Below are 18,857 nucleotides of genomic sequence, written 5' to 3'. Positions count from 1 at the left end.
GTTTATATTAATTTGTCTTGTTTATAACTGTATCTTTTTTGCATTCCAATTCCCTATGATGAAAGGACATCTTTTTTTGCTGTTAGTTCTGGAAGGTCTTGTAGGTGTTCATAAAACCGGTCTACTTCAGCCTTCTTCAGCATTAGTGGTTGAGGCATAGACTTGGATTACTGTGATACTGAATGGTTTGCCTTGGAAATGAACTGAGATCATTATTTCATTTTTGAGGCTGCACCCAAGTACTGCATTTTGGACTCTTGTTGACTATGAGGGCTACTCCATTTCTTCTAAGGGATTCTTGCCTGCAGTAGTAGATATAATGGTCACCTGAAGTAAACTTGCCCATTCTTATCCATTTTAGTTCACTGATTCCTAAGATGTTGTTGTTCACTCTTGCCATCTCCTGCTTGACCATGTCCAATTTACCTTGATTCATGGACCTAACATTTCAGGTCCCTATGTAATATTGTTCTTCACAGCATCAGACTTTACTTTCACCACCAGACACATCCACAATTAAGTGCTTTTTCCATTGGCCCAGCCACTTCATTCTTCCTGGAGCTATTAGTATGTCTTCCACTCTTCCCAGTAGCATATTGGACACCTGTCAACCTGGGGGGCTCATCTTCCAGTATCATGCGTGTGTGTGTGTGTTAGTCACTCAGTCATGTCTGACTCTGTGCGACCCCATGGACTGTAGCTCACCAGCCTCCTCTGTCCATGGGATTCTCTGGGCAAGAATATTGGAGTGGGTTGCCATTCCCTTCTCCAGGGAATCTTCCTGACCCAGGAATCTAACCCATGTCTCCTGAATTGCAGGCAGATTCTTTACCATCTGAGCCATTGGGGAATCCCTCTGGTATCATATCTTTTTACCATTTCATACCATTCATGTGGTTCTCATGGCAAGACTACTAGAGCAGGTTTGCCAATCCCTTCTCTCCAGTAGACATGTTTTGTCAGAACATTTCATTATGACCCATTCCTCTTGCATGGCCCTGCAAAGCATGGATCATAGCTTCATTGAGTTATACAAGCCCCTTTGCCATGACAAGGTTGTAATCCATGTAGGGGAACAAATGACTGGTCCAAAATTGGAAAAGAAGTTTGACAAGGCTGTATATTGTCACCCTGCTTATTTAACTTATATGCAGAGTACATCATGTGAAATGCAGGACTGGATGAATCACAAGCTGGAATCAAGATTGCTGGAAAAAACTTCAGCAACCTCAGATATGCAGATGATACCACTCTAATGGCAGAAAGTGAAGAGGAACTAAGAGCCTCTTGATGAGGGTGAAAAAGAGTGAAAAGGATGGCTTAAACCTCCACATTTATCAAACTAAGATCATGGCTTCTGGTCCCATTGTGTGTGAGTGCATGCTTAGTCACTTCAGTCATGTCTGACTCTTTGCTGCCCTGTGGCCTATAGTCCACCAGGCTTCTCTGTCCATGGGATTCTCCAGGCAAGAATACCAGAGTAAGTTGAAATGCCCTCCTCCAGGGGATCTTCCCAACTTGGGGACTGAACCTGCGTCTGCCTGCATCTCTTGTATTACAGAGGGATGATTTACCCACTGAGCCACCTGGGAAGCCCCTGGTTCCAAGACTTTATGGCAAATACAAGGGGAAAAAATGGAAGCAATGGCAGATTTTATTTTCTTGGGCTCCAAAATCACTGCGGACAGAGACTGCAGCCATTAAATTAAAAGACGCTTGCTCCTTGGAAGGAAACCTATGACAAACCTAGACAGCATATTAAAAAGCAGAGACATCACTTTGCTGACAGAAGTCTGTATAGTCAAAGCTATGATTTTTCCAGTAGTCAAGTACAGATGTGAGAGTCAGACCATAAAGAAGGCTCAGTGCCAAAGAATTGATGCTTTCAAATTGTGGTGCTGGAGAAGACTCTTGAGAGACACCTGGGCTGAGAGAAGATCAAACTAGTAAATTCTAAAGGAAGTCAACCCTGAATATTCATTGGAAGGACTGATGAAGCTAAAGCTCCAAAACTTTGGCTACCTGATGTGAAGAGCCAACCCATTGGAAAAAACCCTGATACTAGGAAAAGTGAAAGTGAAAGTCTTTCAGTCATGTACGACTCTTTGCAACCCTACAGACTATATGTATAGTCCGTGGAATTCACCAGGCCAGAATACTGAAGTGGGTAGCCTTTCCCTTCTTCAGGGGATCTTCCCAAGCCAGGGATCAAACCCAGGTCTCCCACATTGCAGGCAAATTTTTTACCAGCTGAGCCACAAGGGAAGCCCAAAGATTGAAGGCAAAAGGAAAAGAGGGTGACAGAAGATTAGATGGTTGGATGGCATCACCAACTCAGTGGACATGAATTTGAGTAAATTCCGGGAGACAGTGTAGGACAAGGAAGCGTGGCATGCTGCAGTCCATGGGGCTGCAAGGAGCAGGACATGACTTCATGACTGAACAACAACAACAATGGCTGTATCTCTAAGGCTGAATCAGAAAATGCTGGGTGTCAGGTGTTCAATAGATATCATACATGAATGAATAAATTGAATGAGAAAATTGATAAAAATGCTTAGCACTGTCTGGCATATTGGAAAACAATGCATAAAAGCTATGAGGGGGTCATTGATTTTTAATCTGAGGTCAGATTTTCACCTTAGTTATTAAGTCATCATGGCTAGTGTGATCAGAATGAACTTAAGGCAATAATATGGCTGACAGACCAGTCAGGAGGCTTCTGTAGTAGTCTTAGCCAGGATGATGAGTTTTGAATTAAGTAGCAGGGATAAAATTGAGATTTTGTTTTAAGGGAAAAGAGGAGGGAGTGTAAGTCAAAGATAATATGTGGATTCTTTCATGAGTAATTGTGGTGGATTATAGGGATACAGAAATGTTGCTGTTCAGTCACTCAGTCATGTCTGACTCTCTGTGACCCCATGAACTGCAGCATGCCAGGCTTCCCTGTCCTTCAGCATCTCCTGGAACTGGCTCAAACCCATGTCCATTGAGTCAGTGATACCATCCAACCATCTCTTCCTCTGTCGTCCCCTTCTCCTCCCACCTTCTATCTTTCGCAACATGAGGGTCTTTTCCAATGAGTCAGTTCTTCACATCAGGTGGCCAAAGTTTGGCACTTCAGCTTCAGCTTCAGTCCTTCTAATGAATATTCAAGACTGATTTCCTTTAGGATTGACTGGTTTGATCTCCTTCCTGTCCAAGGGACTCTCAATATCCTCCAACACCACAGTTCAAAAGCATCAATTTTTCGGTGCTCAGCCTTCTTTATGGCCCAACTCACATCTGTACGTGACTACTGGAAAAAACCATAGCTTTGACAAAAATACACACACACACACACACATACACAAAACACAGACACACACACAACCCCCCTCCCCAAGAATTAGAAATGAATTTAATATGGAGAATAGTTACGTTTTATATGTTGAGTTGAGATTGCCAGTGGACAATCTATGTCTCAATAGAAATTTATTGATACAAGAGAAGATCTCTTAATTGACCTGCATTTAAACAGTCTGACAGACTGAACTTCATTCTTCATTCTTACTGCAAAATATTTAGACTGATACTAATGGAATGCCATAATTTTCATATCTAGTAGGTTATGCTTTAGTAAGCCAGTACATCTGTGTTCTTATGGGTTGAGTTTTTGAGTTTATTTCTAGACTTGTTTATAAATAGTTATACTTATTAAATTGGTGATAATGTAATCATTATGTAAACTGATGAACTATAAATAGAAAAATGAGTTATCATAAAAACAAATTTGAATAATTTGGAAAGTTTATGTGAAGGCAAGTTTACTAAAAAATAGTTCTGTTGAATTTGGTGTGGATAAGGTAACTGTAGAAAGACTGAAGAAAGAATTAAAATCTAGATGGACTCTAAGATTTCTGCTCAACTTAAAAAAAAATCACTTTGCTCCACTTAAGAGAAACTAAAAATGGGAGAGTAGATGATAAATGGGTATGTTTGTGCAAGAAAATCCCCCCAAAGCATAACTACATTAAATAAAAATGACATTGGCCCAATTTTTTTCAGTCAAATAAAAAAATTTAAAGTATGTAAATATCATTTTTATGATTCTTTATTTTAGCTGGATTTTTAGATTATCTGACCAGCCACTTGACCTTGTCATACTAGATAAAAAGATTTTCCTAGACTGAAATGCACAGAATAAGTACAGGTATAAGATTAACAGTTAACTGCCAACAAGGCATCCAATAATACTCAATAGGAAAATGACAGTCTCTTTAATAAACAGAGCTCAGAAAACTGGATAACCACATGCAAAATAATGAAACTGGACTACTTATTCTATACCACTCACAAAAAACAGGGTCAAAATGGATTATACAGTTAAATGCAACACCTGAACCTGTAAAACTCCTGAAAAAATACACAGGGAAAAATCTCTTTGATGCAAATCTTGGCAATGAGTTCTTGGATATGACAACAAAAGCACAAGCAACAACAACAAAAAATAAACCAGTGAGATGATATGAAACCAAAAGGCTTCTGCACAGCAAAAGAAACAATAAGCAAAATAAAAAGGCAAGCTATGGAATGGGAGAAAATATTTGCAAACCACATATCTAATAAGGAATTAATATGAAATATATAATATTCAAAATGTATACTCAATATAAAAATGATTCAATTAAAAATGGGCAGAGGAACTGAACAATCATCTTTGTATGTCAAAGAAGGCATACAATGGCCATCATGTACATGAAAAGAAGTTCAATGTCACTAATTACCAGAGATATACAAAACCAAAATGAGCAATTTTGGCTGAGCTGGGATTGAGTTGGGATAGTTGAGTTAAGTTTGTTTGGACTGAGTCTTTATTTATGCTTCCTTCAGTAGATTTGCATTTGCCAGGTATTTACCAAGTACTTTTCTGTACTAAGATTTGGCAGAAAACTTTCTTGGAAATAAAATTCATTTTAAAATACAAAGCAAAAGGTGAAGAATGAAGGCTGTCAGATTAAGATTTGGGTCTAAAGCAGAAACAATTTGAAATTATAGGTAAGAAAAGTAATGATGAGCTAACACTTCACAACTGTAAGAATGACTATTATCATTCTAACAAAAGACAAGAGATAAATGCTGGGGAGGATGTGTAGAAGAGGGAATATTTGTTCACTGTAAACTGGTACAGCCACTGTGGAAAATAGCATGGAAGGTCCTCAAGAAATTAATAACAGATGTACCATATGATCCTTGGACTGCAAAGAGATCAAACCAGTCAATCTTAAAGGAACTCAGTCCTGAATATTCATTGGAAGGACTGATGCTGAAGCTGAAGCTCCAATAATTTGCTACCTGCGAAGAACTGACCCATTGGAAAAGACCCTGATGCTGGGAAAGACTGAAGGCAGAAGAAGGGGACAACAGAGGATGAGAGGATGAAATGAGTTGGTTGGCATCACCAACTCAATGGACATGAGTTTAAGCAGGCTCTTGGAGCTGGTGATGGACAGAGAGGCCTGACATGCTACAGTCCATGGGGTCACAAAGAGTTGGACATGACTGAGCAACTGAACTGACCATATGATCCAACAATTTCACTTGTGGGTATATATACAAAGCAAATGAAAACAGAATTTCAAAGAGACATATGTGCTTCCATGTTCATTACAGCATTATTCACAATAGTCAAGATATGAAAACAAACTAAGTATCTGTCAATGGATGAATAAAGAAGATGTGATGTATTATACACAATGAATAGTTATTCAGTCATGATAATGAAGGATATCTTCCCATGTGTGATAACATGGATGGACTCTGAGTGCATTATGCTAACTGAAACAAATCAGACTGAGAGAGACTAATATATGATACCACCCACACAAACATACATAGATGTATACATACATATAAAAGCAGAGCCCACAGAAACAGAGAATGAGAGTTACCAGGGTCTGGGGGGTTGGAGAAATGGGGAGACGTTGGTCAAAGGGTACAAGCTTCCAGTTATAAGGTGAACAAATTCTGAGTATCTAATGTATAGAATGCTACATTTTATATGATAAAAACTGTAGTTAATAATACTAATTGTATACTTGAAATCTGTTTGGAGACTAAATCTTAACTGTTAGAAAAGAATTATAATAATGTGATATGTTGGAGGTGTCAGCTAACACTATGGTGATAGTCATTTTGCAATATATGTCTATCAAATCAACAGACTGTGCACCTTAAACTTACACCATGTTACACGTCAATTGTATCTCAGTAAAGATGGACAGAAAAAAAAAGACTCAATAAGCCTGAAAAAGTATGAGTGATTACAATGCTCACCATCACATGGTAGTTTTTCTATCAAATCCATGAATTCTTCTTCTGTGATGTTGATTCCCATGCTTTCTAAAAAAGTGTCCAGCTTATTGACATCAATACTGCCTCCTAAATAATAGAGGATAGGAAAGAAATATAGTAAAAGTGAATGATTCTAAAATACATTCAGTCTATATTAACATTCATCTTTACTGAGCATGTATTTTATTACAATAAAAATACTTCATTCATTTCTTAGTATTATTGTTTCAAGACAAACACCAAAATGTCAGTCTTGTTCAGCTAATACAATAAAAATTAGAATTAATTACCTCCAATTTTGTGTTGGGAATATTGAAAAGCTAGAGCTAGAGGTGACTGACATAATATTCTGCAAAATAGTCATTATTTTTGTTGCCTATACTTTTAAATTGTTTCTGCTTTAGACCTAAATCTTAATCTGACAGCCTTCGATTCTTCACCTTTTGTTTGTATTTTAAAATGAATTTTATTTCTCTGGGGCTGAGTTATGAAAATTTAGAAAGTTTCCTGCCAAATCTTAGTACAGAAAAGTACTTGGTAAATACCTGGCAAAATGCAGATCTACTGAAGGAAGCATAAAGACAGACTCAATTATGCAGGAAAGGAGGATTTATATTTTGCCAACAGAAATAAAGGTTTCAGATTAAGTCTTTTTAGCATGCTTCTTACTCACGTTTGAGAGATTTTATGCCCTTCATCAACCTTTTCTGATACACTTTTCCATCAGCTATAAAAAAACAAGATATTTTAGAAATGAATTTTAGAAAAGAATTTAGGAATCAAAAGGTAGTACAAATCTCTTAATTTCAGAAAGAAAGAATTTAGAAAATTTTGCCTGAAGAACATTTAAAATGCAAATAGATAACAGATATACCAAAATGTTCACTCACAGTGGTAAAGGATTACAAAGCTAATCATAATAAGGAGATGTTCTTTTTTTTACTGTATTGACAATGCAAGGAAAATAATATTCTCAAATACTATTTGTGAGAGTTCAAATTACAATATTCTGGAAGGAAATGTGGTAAAACAAAATATTTTGCAACTCTATTTAAAGGAATACAATCTCACTAAATTTTAGGATGTTTGCCAAAATGTACCTACAAGGTTGCCAAAAATAAAAAGGATGCCTATTTATAGATGAAGAACTGGAAAAATAAACCTCAGATTTTTTACATTATTTACTGCTTTGAGGTAGGAAGAAAGATGGTTCTGTTTTTGCTTACCTGCATTATCAAGGTTTCTATGATGAAGACATATGAAATTGTGAAGAAATAAGCATTATAAATAAATTTATATACTCACAATATTATGTATGAATGTATGTATCTGGCTATCTATCTTAAAAACACCAGAAGGAAAGGTTTCAAAATATTAATAGTGGTTATCTTTGTGTTATGAAATTAAAAACATTTTTTATTTTCCTAAATTTTAAAATTTCATATAACTAGATAGTTAAGAACTGCAGTTTTTTCTGAATGTACAAAATTATCCACTTATTGGTAAAATATACATTTTATGCTGCAGAAACACACATAGCTATTTTTGTTGTTGTTGTTTTTTATCTTCTCTTTACTCCTGTTTCTCTTGCTCCTTCTTTCTTCTTCTTTTTGGTGGTGGTGGTGTGTGTGTGCTCAGTCATATCTGACTACCACCAGGCTCCTCTGTCCATGGAATTTTCCATGGGTTGCCATTTCTTCCTCTGGGGGAATCTTCCTGACCCAGGGATGTAACCCACACTCGTGTCTTCTGCCTTAGCAGGTAGATTCTTTACCAACTGAGCCACCTGGGACATACCCTTCTTCTTTTTTAAAAAATAATCTATTTTCAAATCCAGCTGATTAACAACCTGAGGGCTCAGGGATGAACTTTGTTTTTGATAGCAAAGGCAAAACTTATAATTTATAGCTGAAAAGGTTAGATTGATGATTTTTAAATACAAATCTAAGCAATGAATCTTTTCTTTATATTAGCATTAACTTTTTAACAGTTTTCAAGCATTTTCACTCCATTTTGGAATTTTTCAAATATTTCCACAAAATCAGACTTCTTTAAAAACCCAGAATAGCACCCACAAATCTTACCATTAACTGGCAGTGTCTCCAGCAAATTCAAGCGTTCATTAGATGTGAGCTTAATCCCCAAGTTTCCCAAAACATTTTCAAGTTTACTAGTATCAACTTTGTCTCCTTTGAAAGAAAAAAAGGATTAACAGATGGTAATTTTAGGACATCATAGTTATCTAAAAAATTTAAAAACTGGCTCATTTAATGTTATCCTCACTTCCATATTCTCACATATTTGAACAGTGTTTACAGATAGTGAATAAGAATTTATTCCGTTATACTTCATAAAGAGAGTAGTCTCTTAAGCCTAATGACAAGACATCATTGAAGAAAATTAGATTATGCAATAGGTCAGTAATTTAAAGTATCTAGTCTTTTTTATTTTTAATGCTGAAATCATGAGATTATTATGGCAATCCTATCAATTAAATTTTCTAAAAATATCCACCTTCCTATATTCTGTGGCTATCTAGATTTTGGCTATGTAAACTAATAGCTATTAACTCAAAAGCTTGCAGGAGCCTGGAGATAGAACAAATGAGTGAAACTGGCTATAGTGAAGTGGACAGCACATGCCTTGTCCAAAAAAACATGCCAGCTATTGTGAAGGAATTCAGATCTTATAAAACTTGACTACAGATTGAATTAAACTCATGGATGTCTAATTTGTGACCACTGATCTAAACACTGGTTAAAACCAGCATAATATTGCTGGAAATAACAGAAAATATAATTTATTATTCAAACATCACCACTGTTTTCATGGCTGAGTCCTAGATAATCTGAAGTCAAATAAGAAGAAAAGTTAAGGTATACATATTTCATAATAAATATGTAAAGTATCAACATTAATAAGTTTACCTTGTAGGTTACAGGTTTATTTTTCATTATTTTTAAAATTTAAATTTATTTAATTGGTGGCTAATTACTTTACAATATTGTAATACTGAGAAAACACTATGCAAAATATAATACAGGGTATGAATTCAATTTAATATGTTTTACTAATGTCTTACTCACCTGAAAAAGGTTTCACTTCATTCATCACCTTTTCCAGATCAACTTTACCATTAACTGTAAGAAAAGGAATAAATTAGATAGAAATACAACAAGGAATGTAAGAAAACAATGTTGTATACAGCAGATGAATTTAGCAGCATTTATTTGTTGTAGAGGGCTTCCCAGGTGGCACTAATGGTAACGAATCTGCCTGCAATGCAGGAGACTTAAGAGGCTTGGGTTCAATCCCTGAGTTAGGAAGATCCCCTGGAGGAGGGCATGGTAACCCACTCCAGTATTCTTGCCTGGAGAATCCCATGGACAGAGGAGCCTGGCAGGTTACAGTCCATAGGGCTGCATAGAGTTGGACACAACTGAAGTGACTTAGCATGCATGCATGCATTTGCTGCAGAAAAGCTAGCTTTTCGAAAGTACACATTTCTTTGTTGTTTTTCAGATGCTGAGTTATGTCTGACTCTCTGTGACTCCATAGACTGCAGCATGCTGGACTTCCCTGTCCTTCTCTATCTCCTGGAGTGAATTTCTAGTGACAAATAAATATAAAATTCTAGTTATAAAATCAATAAGCTATGATGAAGTGATGTACAGTATGGTTATTACAGTTAGTAATACAGTATTACATATTTGAAAGTTCCTAAGAGAATAGATCCTAAAGATCTCGTCAAAGAAAAACATTTTGTAACTAGCCATGATGATGGCTGCCATTGGAGAACAGGTCTACTCTAGCTGAACTAAAATAGATAAAACAAAAGCTAGCCATACTGATATTAAGTACCTTTTCAATAAATACTGGTGCCAAGCATTAGCAAATGTGGCTAAAGAGGTGGACTGTGAAACCTATCCATTCAGGAAAGGATGAGTGAAAAGAGCAGAGAGAGATACCTTGAAATCTTTCTCTAATTTGCACATGACACCAGCAAGAGTCAGCATGCGTCCTTTCTTTCAATCTGAATTTTTCTTCTAAGCTTTTAATAATACTTCTTGATGTCAAACAAGCATTTTAAATGACTATTAGATAGATATATAAGACTATTTTTTATGTAGGGTTCAATGATATCTAAAATGCTCACCATCAACTGGCAGATTTTGTGTTAGATCTTTGAGTTCCTTTTCAGTGAGGTTCATGCCCATGTTTTCCAAAACACTGTACACTTTACTAGAATCAATCTTCCCTCCTTATAAAAAGAGATATATAAGAAAAAGTTAATGTCTCTAAAATGTAAATTTTGAGCAATGAACAATTCCTGAGGTAATATTATGATTATCATTTTCATCCAAAAGACCAAAGCCTAATGAGATGTTTACAAGAGTACAAAGAATCAATAATGGAGTTAGGATTAGAGCTCATTATTTTCATCTTAATCTTCATGAGAAGCATATCCAGCATAAATATTTAAAGGTGATTGAATAACTTCTCAGAAAATTTTAGCAAGGTGACAATAATTCCAATATTACTAATGTTGTCTTGTTTTCATTGTGTTTAAGAGTCAACTTCTAGTTATGTTAAGCGATGCTGACTTTCCATTACAATTAAAATTTTTTTAAAAACAGGTTAAAAAGTAAATCATTTAAATAAAAAAATATTAATAGTAGTAGGAATGTTGTATGGATTTGACAGATATCATGAAGGAGGTATGTAATGATGGAAGAGTGGGAATCTTGCTTAGATCTGATCTCCATCCTGGACTGCTTCCTGTCCATCTCTTTCAGTTTATTGGTACCTTCACTTCCTCAGAGACTTTCTAGGTTTTTGTTGATTTTTTGTTTTATCTGAATGTCAGATTACTAGTCTCTGCTGCTGATTTAACTGAGGATGTCCTAATTTTCCCTTTACTTTTGTCAACTTGGGCTCTGATAATTTCTTCCTATGTCAAAATTTGGATAGCATGGAAATTCTTTCCAGGTTACACCATAAGAAATGATCTCCTAAAGAACAGGTTGATCTATAAAATAAATAATACAAGTGTTGAGTGGCAGGGTTACCGTTTAATCACAAAGAAACAATGTAAATGCCAAACATGATGATCTCAGATTGATGTGCATTTTATTAGGTCTCACTCACCTTTAAGAAACTTTATACCATTCAGCAACCTTTTTTGATAGACCTTTCCCTCTGTAAGAGAAAGCACTATTCAGATCACAGAAGAGCAATGTGGAGTTTCCTAGACAGTATGAAACCAGTAATTCAGTAAGACATATTTTGTGAATTGACTTAGACATTTTCTGATTACTGACATGTAATGAAATTACATAAAGTGAGGATATTGTTAATCTACTATAGTGAAACACATCTTTTCCTTTTCTTTTGTGACATTTTCATTTTCCCCTATTAGATCATTCCCTTCTTTTTCTTATTCGTTCTCACTTAAATTTTGGATCTGTTGGTAGAATCAAAAATAATAAAAAATATAATTTAACCTTGATAATAGGAGTCATGATGCAATTGTTGATTCTCAAACTAAAACTTAATGGCACAGATAATATTTTAAGATATAATAGCACCATTTAAGAATACATTTGAATCAGTTCTAATGAGGTGAATGAAACTGGAGCCAATTATACAGAGTGAAGGAAGCCAGAAAGAAAAACACCAATACAGTATACTAACGCATATATATGGAATTTAGAAAGATGGTAACGATAACCCTGTGTGCGAGACAGCAAAAGAGACACAGATGTATAGAACAGTCTTTTGGACTCTGTGGGAGAGGGAGAGGGTGGCATGATTTGGGAGAATGGCATTGAAACATGTATATTATCATATGTGAAACGAATCGCCAGTCCAGGTTCGATGCATGATACTGGATGCTTGGGGCTGGTGCACTGGGATGACCCAGAGGGATGGTATGGGGAGGGAAGTGGGAGGGGGTTCAGGATGGGGAACACATGTACACCTGTGGTGGATTCATGTTGATGTATGGCAAAACCAATACAATATTGTTAAAAAAAACAAAGTAATTAGCCTCCAATTAAAATAAATAAATTTATATTAAAATTATGTAAAACAGATTCAAACATTATTTTTGATAGGCAATGAGGTAGAGGTAATTTCAGAAATTTTCACAGTTTAACAATAATATTCCCTAGATGACTACAGTTTATTAGAAATACTCACTATCAACTGGCAGATTATTCACCAGTTCTGATAGTTCTTTATCTGTGAGCTCTATTCCCATATTTCCTAGAACTGTTTCCATGTCATTGACATCAACTTCCTCCCCTTCAAACAAAAATAACAAATAGAAATGGTAACATGTGAGTTTTAAAAGAACTATTTAATTATTCTATATAATAATGAAATCTATTATTGTTTAACTATTAGCCCTAACTAATCAATGACTTTATTAAGTTGAGTGAGTCCTGTTTGGCTACAGTTATGGCAGAAAATTGAAGTGTTTATTTCTTTAACTTTATTAATAGTAGACACAAAAGAACACAGTACATGGAAATGGATTTTCATAATTTTCTATTTGGGGGACTACCAGCAAAGTAATGAAACTATTTTTATTCCTTTAACATGTATTTTTAGTAAATATTTTAGATTAATTTGGAAAAAATTAGATCATAGGATCTAACAAAATGTGGCACTATGTTTTGTTGTTAAAACATTGATAGGATAGGTGTTAGCACACCCGTGGTGGATTCATGTTGATATATGGCAAAACCAATACAGTACTGTAAAGTAAAATAAAGTAAAATAAAAAAAAATAATGAGAGAAAAATGTAATAAAATATTTGAGTCACTGCAAAAAAAATTGATAAGCCAGTCTAAGAAATCAAATCACAATCATTTTACTAGAAAATAGCATACTTTAAAAAGAAATAGAAAGTACCAGGAAAAAATACAAAATTGTATAAAGAATTAGAATCATATGTATTTGGTAAGTTCTTCCTCACCTGTAACATTTTCTATTCTATCCATCACATTTTTCAGATCAACCTTCTTATAGGCTGTAAAACACAGTTTAATTAGGGGAAAACAAGAATAAAGACTCAGGAAAAAATCCATAGAATAGGAGGTGTTTTTATCTAAGAGTTATTATTACTATAAGATGACCAAGGAAAATATATACACTTAAAATAAAGATTTAACAGTAAACAATGAATAAATAACCTACAAAAGGTGCTACTGAAAAATAAAAATTCAAATTATGAATATGTTTATTTTACCTAATATTCAAGAAAATTCAGGTTATAGATAGTCCATAGAATCAATGCTGACTTTTATTTATTTATTTATTTATTTGGTTGGGTTAAACTTTTTTTTTTCTTTTTTTAAAAATTTTTTAAATTTTAAAATCTTTAATTCTTACATGCGTTCCCAAACATGACCCCCCCCCCCATCTCCCTCCCCACACCATCTCTCTGGGTCATCCCCATGCACCAGCCCCAAGCATGCTGCACCCTACGTCAGACATGGACTGGCGATTCAATTCTTACATGATAGTATACATGTTAGAATTCCCATTCTCCCAAATCATCCCACCCTCTCCCTCTCCCTCCGAGTCCAAAAGTCCGTTATACACATCTGTGTCTTTTTTCCTGTCTTGCATACAGGGTCGTCATTGCCATCTTCCTAAATTCCATATATATGTGTTAGTATACTGTATTGGTGTTTTTCTTTCTGGCTTACTTCACTCTGTATAATCGGCTCCAGTTTCATCCATCTCATCAGAACTGATTCAAATGAATTCTTTTTAACGGCTGAGTAATACTCCATTGTGTATATGTACCACAGCTTTCTTATCCATTCATCTGCTGATGGACATCTAGGTTGTTTCCATGTCCTGGCTATTATAAACAGTGCTGCGATGAACATTGGGGTACATGTGTCTCTTTCAATTCTGGTTTCCTCGGTGTGTATGCCCAGCAGTGGGATTGCTGGGTCATAAGGTAGTTCTATTTGCAATTTTTAAAGGAATCTCCACACTGTTCTCCATAGTGGCTGTACTAGTTTGCATTCCCACCAACAGTATAGGAGGGTTCCCTTTTCTCCACACCCTCTCCAGCATTTTTTTTTTAAATTTATTTTTATTTATTTATTTTTTTTAATTTTAAAATCTTGCTTGCAGATTTTTGGATCGCACAATGCTGACTTTTAAAAATGTGTTGGGATGTGATTTTCTGAGAAAATGAGATTATTGCACACTATGGCTTCCTTCATCTTCTTGGGCTCCAAAATCACTGCAGATGGTGACTGAAGCCATGAAATCAAGACACTTGCTCCTTGGAAGAAAAGCTATGACAAACCTAGACAGTGTATTAAAAAGCAGAGACATCATTTTGCCGACAAAGTCCACATACTTAGAGCTATGGTTTTTCCGGTAGTCATGTACAGGTGTGAGAGTTGGACCATAAAAGAAGGCTGTTCATCTTTCTAAATTCCATATATATGCGTTAGTATACTGTATTGGTGTTTTTCTTTCTGGCTCCCGTTTCATCCACCTCATTAGAACTGATTCAAATGTATTCTTTCTGGCTGAGGGATGATTTAGGAGAATGGCATTGAAACACGTATAATATCATATATGAAATGAATCACCAGTCCAGGTTCAATGCATGATACTGGATGCTTGGGGCTGGTGCACTGAGACGACCCAGAGGGATGGTATGGGGAGGGAGGAGTGAGGGGGGTTCAGGATGGGGAACACGTGTACACCTGTGGCAGATTCATGTTGATGTATGGCAAAACCAATACAATATCGTAAAGTAATTAACCTCCAATTAAAATAAATTAATTTATATTTTTTAAAAAAGAAGGCTGTTCAGTTCAGTTCAGTCGCTCAGTCATGTCCAGCTCTTTGTGGCCCCATGAATCGCAGCACACCAGGCCTCCCTGTCTATCACCAACTCCCGGAGTTCACTCAGACTCATGTCCATCGAGTCAGTGATGCCATCCAGCCATCTCATCCTCTATCATCCTCTTCTCCTCCTGCCCCTAATCCCTCCCAGCATCAGAGTCTTTTCCAATGAGTCAACTCTTCGCATGAGGTGGCCAAAGTACTGGAGTTTCAGCTTTAGCATCATTCCTTCCAAAGAAATCCCAGGGTTGATCTCCTCTAGAATGGACTGGTTGGATCTCCTTGCAGTCTAAGGGACTCAAGAGTCTTCTCCAACACCACAGTTCAAAAGCATCAATTCTTCAGTGCTCAGCCTTCTTCACAGTCCAACTCTCACATCCATATGTGACTACTGGAAAAACCATAGCCTTTCTAGACGGACCTTTGTTGGCAAAGTAATGTCTCTGCTTTCTAATATGCTATCTAGGTTGATCATAACTTTTCTTCCAAGGAGTAAGTGTCTTTTAATTTCATGGCTTCAGTCACCATCTGCAGCAAGCGCTGAAGAATTCATGCTTTCAAACTGTGGTGCTGGAGAAGACTCTTGAGAGTCCTTCTTGGACAGCAAGGAGATGAAACTAGTCAATCCTACAGGAAATCAACCCTGAATAAAATTCTTTAGAAGGACTGATGCTGAAGCTGAAGCTCTAATACTTTGGCCACCTGATGAGAAGAGTTGACTCAATGGAAAAGAATCTGATGCTGGGAAAGACTGAGGGCAAGGGGAGAAGCGGGTGACAGAGGATGAGATAGGTGGATGGCATCAGTGACTCAATGGACCTGAAGTGAAGGACAGGGAAGCCTGCCGTGCTGCAGTTCATGGGGTCGCAAAAAGTCAGACACGACTTAGCAACTGAACAACAGCAGCAACAACAACAACATGGACTACTTTAAACTCTGAAAAAAGATATATAAAAAATAAATTTTGAAAAAAATGATTGTTTTTTTAAGAGTTCCTTTAAATACTTTGAAGCCCAAATTATTCTATTTCAAATGGCCTATCATTATTATTCATGTAAAGTTTTTCTTCCTCAATTATGAAATGGTCTAACTCTGCTAAGTCCACATTTGTTAGTGGCTTTGTGTGATTGAAGCAGTCCTTCAGCTTTATTTTCACTTATTTCTTGAAATTATACATCTTTTCTAATATTTGTAAGGATTGATACCTTGTGTTGCCACATGTTGATGCAGTGGGCAAATGGAGGCTAGTGCTAATCTGTAAGGAATGTTTGCTAGGGGCCACGTGATGTGAAGAGCTGACTCATTTGAAAAGACCCTGATGCTAGGAAAGATTGAAGGTGGGAGAAGAGGACGACAGAGGATGAGGTGGTTGGATGGCATCACCGACTCAATGGACATTAGTTTGGGTAAACTCCGGGATTTCGTGATGGACAGGGAGGCCTGGCGCAAAGAGTCGGACACGACTGAGCGACTGAACTGAACTGAATTATGTAAGTGGTCAGTTTAGTGAATCTCTTGAAACTAAATGGTGGATAAGAACTCAGCCAAAGCCCTATCACTTGACACATAATTTACATCCATCTCAAATTAAAAACAGAATAAACTGAGTTACAGAAATTTAAACATACTTTTCATAACAAATTTTTAAAAATACACAAACATATAAATAGTCCCTCTTTTTACTTCTCACTGTCATTACCATACCTCACCATTTATAACTGCTTTCTGTATATTCTTCCAGATTTTTCCTTAGTTTACAAAAGTATACTATATATCTTTTTAGAAAATTAATAACACTATACATATTATTTTATAATTTTTTGCTACAGTGACCAAAAAAGAATGCATGAATCAACGGTTGGACAAACTGGGTTAAACTCCAAATTGATGTCAGTAATAGAAGGATCAGTAAAAAAAACACATTGCAGATCTTATTTTGTAAAACCAGAGAATAATAACCCCTCTCTCTTTCACTAGCACCCATTCCCAGCCCAAAATGTGTAAAGAAATAGATTACAGGCTTTACCTGGACAAAAACATGGAGCCATGTTACTGCTGTTCTCCTGAAAGTTAGTCAAAGGTTTCTTTTCAGGGGGAGGGTAACAAATAATTCAAACCTTTGCAACAGTCATAATTAATCCTGCAAGCTCAACCTCTGTTTAAAATCACACGTTTTTGCTTTTATTTCCAGTATTCTGGGGGGTGGATCATAGAGGATCCTGCTGTGATTTATGTCTGAGAGTGTTATGCCTATGTTCTCCTCTAGGAGTTTTATAGTTTCTGGTCTTACATTTAGATCTTTAATCCATTTTGAGTTTATTTTTGTGTGCGGTGTTAGAAAGTGATCTAGTTTCATTCTTTTACAAGTGGCTGACCAGTTTTCCCAGCACCACTTGTTAAAGAGATTGTCTTTACTCCATTGTATGTTCTTGCCTCCTTTGTCAAAGATAAGGTGTCCATATGTGTGTGGATTTATCTCAAAAATATACGAGCAACTTATGCAGCTCAATTCCAGAAAAATAAACGACCCAACCAAAAAATGGGCCAAAGAACTAAATAGACATTTCTCCAAACAAACACATGAAAAGATGCTCAACATCACTCATTATTAGAGAAATGCAAATCAAAACCACAATGAGGTACCACTTCACACCAGTCAGAAGGCTGCGATCCAAAAATCTGCAAGCAATAAATGCTGGAGAGGGTGTGGAGAAAAGGGAACCCTCCTACACTGTTGGTGGGAATGCAAACTAGTACAGCCACTATGGAGAACAGTGTGGAGATTCCTTAAAAATTGCAAATAGAACTACCTTATGACCCAGCAATCCCACTGCTGGGCATACACACCGAGGAAACCAGAATTGAAAGAGACACATGTACCCCAATGTTCATCGCAGCACTGTTTATAATAGCCAGGACATGGAAACAACCTAGATGTCCATCAGCAGATGAATGGATAAGAAAGCTGTGGTACATATACACAATGGAGTATTACTCAGCCGTTAAAAAGAATTCATTTGAATCAGTTCTGATGAGATGGATGAAACTGGAGCCAATCATACAGAGTGAAGTAAGCCAGAAAGAAAAACACCAATACAGTATACTAACGCATATATACGGAATTTAGAAAGATGGCAATGACAACCCTGTATGCAAGACAGGAAAAAAGACACAGATGTGTATAACGGACTTTTGGACTCAGAGGGAGAGGGAGAGGGTGGGATGATTTGGGAGAATGGCATTGAAACATGTATACTATCATGTAAGAATCGAATCACCAGTCTATGTCTGACGCAGGATACAGCATGCTTGGGGCTGGTGCATGGGGATGACCCAGAGAGATGTTATGGGGAGGGAGGTGGGAGGGGGGTTCATGTTTGGGAACGCATGTAAGAATTAAAGATTTTAAAATTAAAAAAAAAATAAAAGAAATCAACCCTGAAAAAAATAAAATAAAATAAATAAAATCACACGTTTTCCACAATGCTCACCACTCAGAAGATCCTTCAGGTGATCAAGTTCCTCTTCCGTAAGATTGACCTCCATGGCTTCTAACACAGTATCCAGGTTACTTACATGAACCTTTCCTCCTTGAAAACATGAAAGGAAAGGGAGAAAGGAAGAAAAATGGAATGAT

General features: G+C 36.3%; 1 protein-coding gene across 1 annotated transcript in view; it reads right to left on the bottom strand.

The window, feature by feature from the left end:
- The window catches only part of EFCAB13 (EF-hand calcium binding domain 13), a 315,250-nt gene that overhangs the window by 24,484 nt on the left and 271,909 nt on the right, over positions 1-18,857 (bottom strand). The window contains exons 57-65 of the mRNA XM_060395750.1: positions 18,712-18,810; positions 13,317-13,370; positions 12,535-12,639; positions 11,482-11,532; positions 10,490-10,594; positions 9,420-9,473; positions 8,418-8,522; positions 7,007-7,060; positions 6,316-6,420 (exon numbers count right to left, since the gene is read on the bottom strand). Coding sequence (XP_060251733.1) covers positions 6,316-6,420; positions 7,007-7,060; positions 8,418-8,522; positions 9,420-9,473; positions 10,490-10,594; positions 11,482-11,532; positions 12,535-12,639; positions 13,317-13,370; positions 18,712-18,810 — 732 coding nt within the window. The remainder of the gene's footprint in view (positions 1-6,315; positions 6,421-7,006; positions 7,061-8,417; positions 8,523-9,419; positions 9,474-10,489; positions 10,595-11,481; positions 11,533-12,534; positions 12,640-13,316; positions 13,371-18,711; positions 18,811-18,857) is intronic.

Source organism: Ovis aries, chromosome 11, assembly GCF_016772045.2.
Source record: "Ovis aries strain OAR_USU_Benz2616 breed Rambouillet chromosome 11, ARS-UI_Ramb_v3.0, whole genome shotgun sequence".
Lineage (NCBI taxonomy): Eukaryota > Metazoa > Chordata > Mammalia > Artiodactyla > Bovidae > Ovis > Ovis aries.
The sequence above is the reverse complement of the archived record's forward strand: the minus strand, read 5'-3'. Positions and strand labels throughout refer to the sequence as shown.